Source organism: Manacus vitellinus, unplaced genomic scaffold (assembly GCF_001715985.3).
Source record: "Manacus vitellinus isolate BGI_N305 unplaced genomic scaffold, ASM171598v3 scaffold_12_pilon, whole genome shotgun sequence".
In the NCBI taxonomy this organism is placed as follows: domain Eukaryota; kingdom Metazoa; phylum Chordata; class Aves; order Passeriformes; family Pipridae; genus Manacus; species Manacus vitellinus.
In genome coordinates this window covers 12210919-12216582 of record NW_021938949.1, presented here as the reverse complement: position 1 = coordinate 12216582, position 5664 = coordinate 12210919, and the positions used below count along the sequence as shown (strand labels likewise).

Sequence of the window (5664 nt, the reverse complement as noted above, 5' to 3'; positions counted from 1 at the left end):
GGCTGGCGCCGTTGCAGGTGAAGAAGGCGGTGGAGGCTCTCCTGGCTTTCGCCAGGAGCAAGGCCAAGGGAGACGCGCTGCTCCTCAACGAGAACGAGAGCGTTCACCTCCTAGTGACAGTCTGGAAGGTCCCGCGGGAGGCAAAACTCATCAGAATGTAAGAAACTCACCGGCGGCTGTGTGGGTACAGGGGTTGCTCGTGTCCTTTGGCTTGGGAAAGAGCACTTTGCTAATGCTGAGCGTGAGGGATTTGGCTGCCACGGCCCCCTCCTGGCGGCTCCCGTGCCTTCAGTGAAAACAGCTTTAGTCCCACTTTTGGTGTAACTGGAAGCTGGGCTGCGCCATCCCTAGGCACAGAGAATACTGATTCTTTGGGTTGCCAGTTACAAGGTACGTGCCTTTCAATCCTGAAGGCTGAGAAAATAAATCCACTGAGATTCCACTAAGGATGTTTAGTAGTTAACAGAATCTAAATACAAGAGTTTCCCTGTATTGTTAAAGAGTAATGATCTCTCAGGGTAGACCTAGTTCTGGAAAAAACTTCCTTGTCTGTCTCATATCCTCATTGTAGACCATTGCCCCATGGCATTCGACCAGAAACAGCTGAGGTTTGCCTTTTCACAAAGGATGAGCCAAATTTGTCAGCAGAACAGACTGAAAATCTATACAGGAAACTTTTAATCCAGAATGGAATCAGAAGTATTAGCCAGGTAAGAGAGGTGTTTGATGGTATAGTAAATGCTTGAATAATTGAGTCCTTTGCAGCTGGATTGGATTGTTTATGCTACTAGCAATAAAACTATAAAATAATGTTATTGTTGTGTTTAACCTCGATTTAGATGTTACCATGTACTCAAGTTCAGTTGCTATGCAAGACATCCATGTTGTTTGATTCTTAAAACAATAGGAAAAGGATACAGTACATTTTGATTGTCTTCAGCATTCTAAAATAATGATTCTGTGCAGTTCTAAGAAGCGTTCTAGGCTGCATTTTTAGCAGTGGGGACTAAACTGTTACTTGCACTGCAGATCATCTCCTACAAGACTCTCAAAAAGGAGTATAAAATGTTTGAAGCGAAGCGTCGCCTCCTGAACAGATTTGATCTCTTTTTATCTGACGACCGAATTAGGAGACTCTTGCCCTCACACCTAGGAAAACACTTCTATGAAAAGAAAAAGTAGGTCTTTAAATTGTGTACATCCATTTTTCCTTATCTTTTTTTGGATCAGATTCTTAGTAAAGCAGGGAGTTGGCTTTGTTTTGGGTTTTCTAATTATTTCCTTTTTTTTAACCCTTTCCCATTCTTTTTTAGGGCACCTTTGTCTGTAAACCTGAAAGCCAAAAATCTTGCTAATGAACTACAAAAGCATATCCAAGGGACTACACTCCCAATTAACAACAAAGGGTGCTGTTAGTAAGTACAAATACATGAGTACTTCACTTGAAGGATGGTTGTACCTTAAGTGTAGGAATTTTAAGTGAGTTCTTTTTATTCTATTAATATGTGAATAAAAGATGTTAAGGGTCACCATTCCAAATATGGGCCATTTTGAACCTTAACCTATATAAAGAAACCAGTAGTTCTAGTTAAGACATTTTACTGTAAAGTTTTACTTTTTGTCTCTTTTTTCCTTATACCAGAGGAATTTCTAGGCACCTCTCACTGTAAAACAGCATGTACAATCTTAGAGAACTCTATTTCTGTTAAATTAGATAAAAACTATTTCCAAAATACGCTAGTACTATTTTTTTTCATGTATTGTATGTCTAAAAGGATCTAAATTTTGAATATGCTTCACAATATAAGGCAGAAGTCCATATCCAAATATGGAAAGGTAAATACAGGTGAATCTCTTCTGACTGCTATTAAAAAAGACTTCTGTTATAGCCATCCATCCTTTATGAAAGTAAAGAAAATTATAGATGCCTAAATACAAGTAACTTGAAGTATGTTTATTTGCCCACACATAAATATTACTCTTCTCTTGTTTCAGTACAGCACGTATAGGTCACACTGGGATGAAAGTGGATGAGATCGTGGAAAATGTCATTGCAACAGCAAAAGTGATTGCTAAGAAGTTACCAAAGGTACTGCTGATTGACTGCCTTAAAGCCCGGTGGGTTCATACTTCAGCCTTGTTATTTTTACATAATGTACTGGTTTTATTGTTGCAGAGCTGGAAAAATGTGAAGATTCTTCACCTCAAAACACTTAAATCAGTTGCGCTTCCAATATTTACTGCGAATATTTCCAACCTGGATGAGCTTGACACAGAGCCACCTCTCAAAAAGAAGGAAGAAAAGGTAAAACAAAATTTCTTCTAACTTTGCATAAGGTCAGGTTGGTGCAGTTAGTTCTTTGTTTTCCTTTTATGCATTACAGTGTTGGGTTTAAACATTCAGCAGTTGATCCCAGGTATATATGGCTAAAAATGGGTTAGGCCATCACTGCCTCAGTGCTTCAAATACTCAGTAATAATAATGAAATTATGCAAACTCCCTGATGGGTTGTAAAGCAAACTGGAAGTAAATGTTTCTAGTGCTAAACTAAAGGGAGATGAGATTCATTCTTAGAACTTTGTTAGTATTGTTTATTCATATTTGCCTTCTAAATATACACTCATTAACATATAGGTGGATTTCAGATTATGCATCTATTTTTTGCTGGCTAATCAGTGACATCTGAATAATTCAGAAGCTCATATATTTGTATAGATAGGGGGGCTTATAGTTGTAAAAAATAGTAATTGGCTATTCCTTCGTGCTGAATTATGCTTATGTTAGTTTGTCTGAAGTAAATGTGGAACATCAGTATTCAACTTAAAGACTGTAATCTTGACACTATTGTAGTTGTGAGTTATTTATAATAATCTGCATGCAATGCATTTTTTCATATTTTACATGTGGTTGATTGGTCTGGGTCTATTGAATAAGGGTCTTTAATTGAATGTTGCTACACCGTCTAATTTTTAACCACATTAAAACTGTTATACATTTAGAAATGTTATGGGGATTTGTCTGAGATGTACTTCTGATTAACTAGAAGGGAAAAACCAAGAAACCGAAGAAGACAGCTAAAAAACTGAAGTCAAGTCAAGTCACTGTGACAACTGAAAGTAAAGCTGCTGCTGCTGCTCAGGAGCCTGCAGTAAAAGAAAAAGCAGAAATAGTCCAAGAACCAGATGATCATGATGATGAAGAAATTCCACAACTGGTCCCTATACAAACAAAGAGTTTAGCTGAGATGGAGGTAATTGCTTCATAGTATTGGAAAACTCATATTTCAGTTAAAACTAAAGATTTTGAACGTATTAAATTGCTCACTGCTCCTTAGGTAACAGTGTGTGTTAACACACTTCAAATGGACTAGGGCACAGTTCAATTGATAGAAAGCATTTGTCATTTATCATGGTTTTCCTTTCCTGAAAAACGGGAAATGTGTTTCTTAGGTGGAAGGGTAATTTTTTTGTCTGTCTTAAATACAGAAAATGGAACCAGGTCCAGAAGAAGGTGGCAACTTGGGCAAGAAAACCAAAACATCCCTCGGAAAGAGAAAGAAACAACCTCTAGTACTGGAGACTCCAAAATCAAAACCTGATGTTGCAGGAGAGCATGCAGACTTGCAGACACCACCAAAACAGAAAAAAGCCAAGCAGGTCAGCAAGCCAAAGGAAGCAATAAAAGAAAAAGACATGAAAAAGACTCCAAAAAAACCTGAAGTGAAGACTTTTGCAACACCCAAAGCTGGCAAATCGATACAGTCAGTCAAGAAGTCTTCAAAACCATTGAAGCAAACACCCAAGAAAGGGCGGGTGCCACAGTCAGCATGAGAGTTGTCTGTTGTAATGCAGTTTATGTAGTCATTCAGTGGTGTATTTTTAGTAAACAAATATATTCATGAAATACCTTCTTAAGAAATCCAATCCCAAGGGCTTTTTTTTCTGCCAAGATCTGTAACGAATCATTTGTTTCCTTCTAATTTACAAGCTGGTACAAATAAACTCACTGTCTTACCAGCCCTATCACTTTTTATCTTTTCCTGGCCCAGACCAAAAGCACTCAAATTCTGCAAGAGTCAAAAGGCAGGGAGGGGGCTATTCCAGGGAAAAAAAGCTCAGGAATATTCTGTGACATTTCCTGAAGCATAGCTTAGTACAGACAGGGTCTGAAGCACAAAGCATGCATGCCAGAAGCAGCAATCTACATGTGCTTTTAAAGGTGAAATAGCTACTACCATTTTTTTTTCTACAATTTTTTCAATATAATGAAGGCAGGTTGACATCTATTGATCTTACTACACATATTGTAAGTTAGCAGCCTGATACCAAGCCAAACAATGTAAGTTTTAGCTGTTTTTACCTCGAGTATTTGCATATTAATGTGTCTAGTGCCTTTTTTTTTTCTTTAATCATTTATACTTTATGACATCAAACAAAATCTTACCTTCACTTGTGGGCTTTTTTTCTGGTACCAGAACAGTTGAAGGTGTTCCTGCATGATGGTCACAGTACTGTTGTTTCTTCCATCTGAAAAAAGCCAAAGGCTGTATGAATTCCAGGTGTGCCAGACAAGTGAACTAGTCCTGTAATGGCATGAAAAATACATCAGGACTGAAAGGTGATATATTTGAAATTGTACAGAACAACCAAATTGTTCTCTGTATGATGATCACTTTATGTCCTTCTCAGAGTGAGAATACAAGGCAGATTTGTGTTGAAATGTCTTGGTTGTAAAAACCTCAAATACAAATAGGAAAAAATTGTAAGAGACAAGATCAATCAACAGGATGTAACCAGCCTAATTTGCCATTAAAAAAACCCATCCTCTCTCCTTCTTAGGGCTTCCCATATTAATATGTTTGCTAGGAAGTAAATGGGTGCTAAACAAAAAGCGGTAAAAGAAACTAGAGAATATGAAAAAATTCTGCTTGATTAGTGGTGTCTTTTTGTAACTGGTGTCTTTTGTAACTTTTCAACTGTGAACCAACTGCTATGAAAGGAATTGAGTCTGTAGTCACAGTAAATGTCGTTGGAGGAATACCCTTCCTAAGCACCATCATTCTTGGCACGCTGTACTTCCACAAAAACATGGAAGCTCCATGCACTCTTAGCCTGTCCGACCTCCCGTCAGCTTGATATTCTAGTTACTGGAACTGTGTGTCTTACTCATCGTTAAATAAACTGTTATATATATATAAGGGCCTTGTGAGAGCAACTACAAGAGATCCTGCAGCCAGATAAAGTTCTGGTGCTTGAGGACTTGGGAGCCTTAAAAGGTGTGTACCAGGTCATTAACTAACACAAGGGTGAACCCAAATACATGTCTTGCCTTTTACATAACTGCTCACTTGCTGAATTTTACATCTGCACCCACAACTTGCTTCCTGTTTGTTGCCCTGAAGTTGTATCCCAGCGGCTCTTTATAAGCCTCAAGCACGGAGTTAAAGGAGTCTAAGTACATTTGCAGATGCACGTTAAACTCTTGCAAATCTCTGCTGTCTGCTACCAGCTGCCTTCTCTTGTGAGTGTGGAGGCCTACAAAGTGCGTCCATCTGGGGAGCAGCTTTTTGAAGTGCCTCCTTTCCCGAGTGTCCGAGCGAGGGGCCGCTGCCCCGGCTAGAACAGCTGAGCGGGTCCGGAGCGGGCTCTTCTCGCCCCGGTGCG

At 38.9% G+C, this 5664-nt stretch overlaps 1 protein-coding gene across 1 annotated transcript; it reads left to right on the top strand.

Annotated features, from left to right (window-relative positions):
- The first annotated feature begins 6 nt into the window (after positions 1 to 6).
- Positions 7 to 4380, top strand: RSL1D1 (ribosomal L1 domain containing 1). The gene is made up of 8 exons (XM_029957950.1): positions 7 to 157; positions 572 to 710; positions 1030 to 1178; positions 1314 to 1415; positions 1996 to 2089; positions 2177 to 2305; positions 3045 to 3251; positions 3487 to 4380. Exons 3-8 carry the CDS (start codon positions 1066 to 1068, stop codon positions 3829 to 3831), a joined length of 990 nt encoding a protein of 329 aa, XP_029813810.1. The 5' UTR covers positions 7 to 157; positions 572 to 710; positions 1030 to 1065; the 3' UTR covers positions 3832 to 4380.
- Positions 4381 to 5664: the final 1284 nt, after the last annotated feature.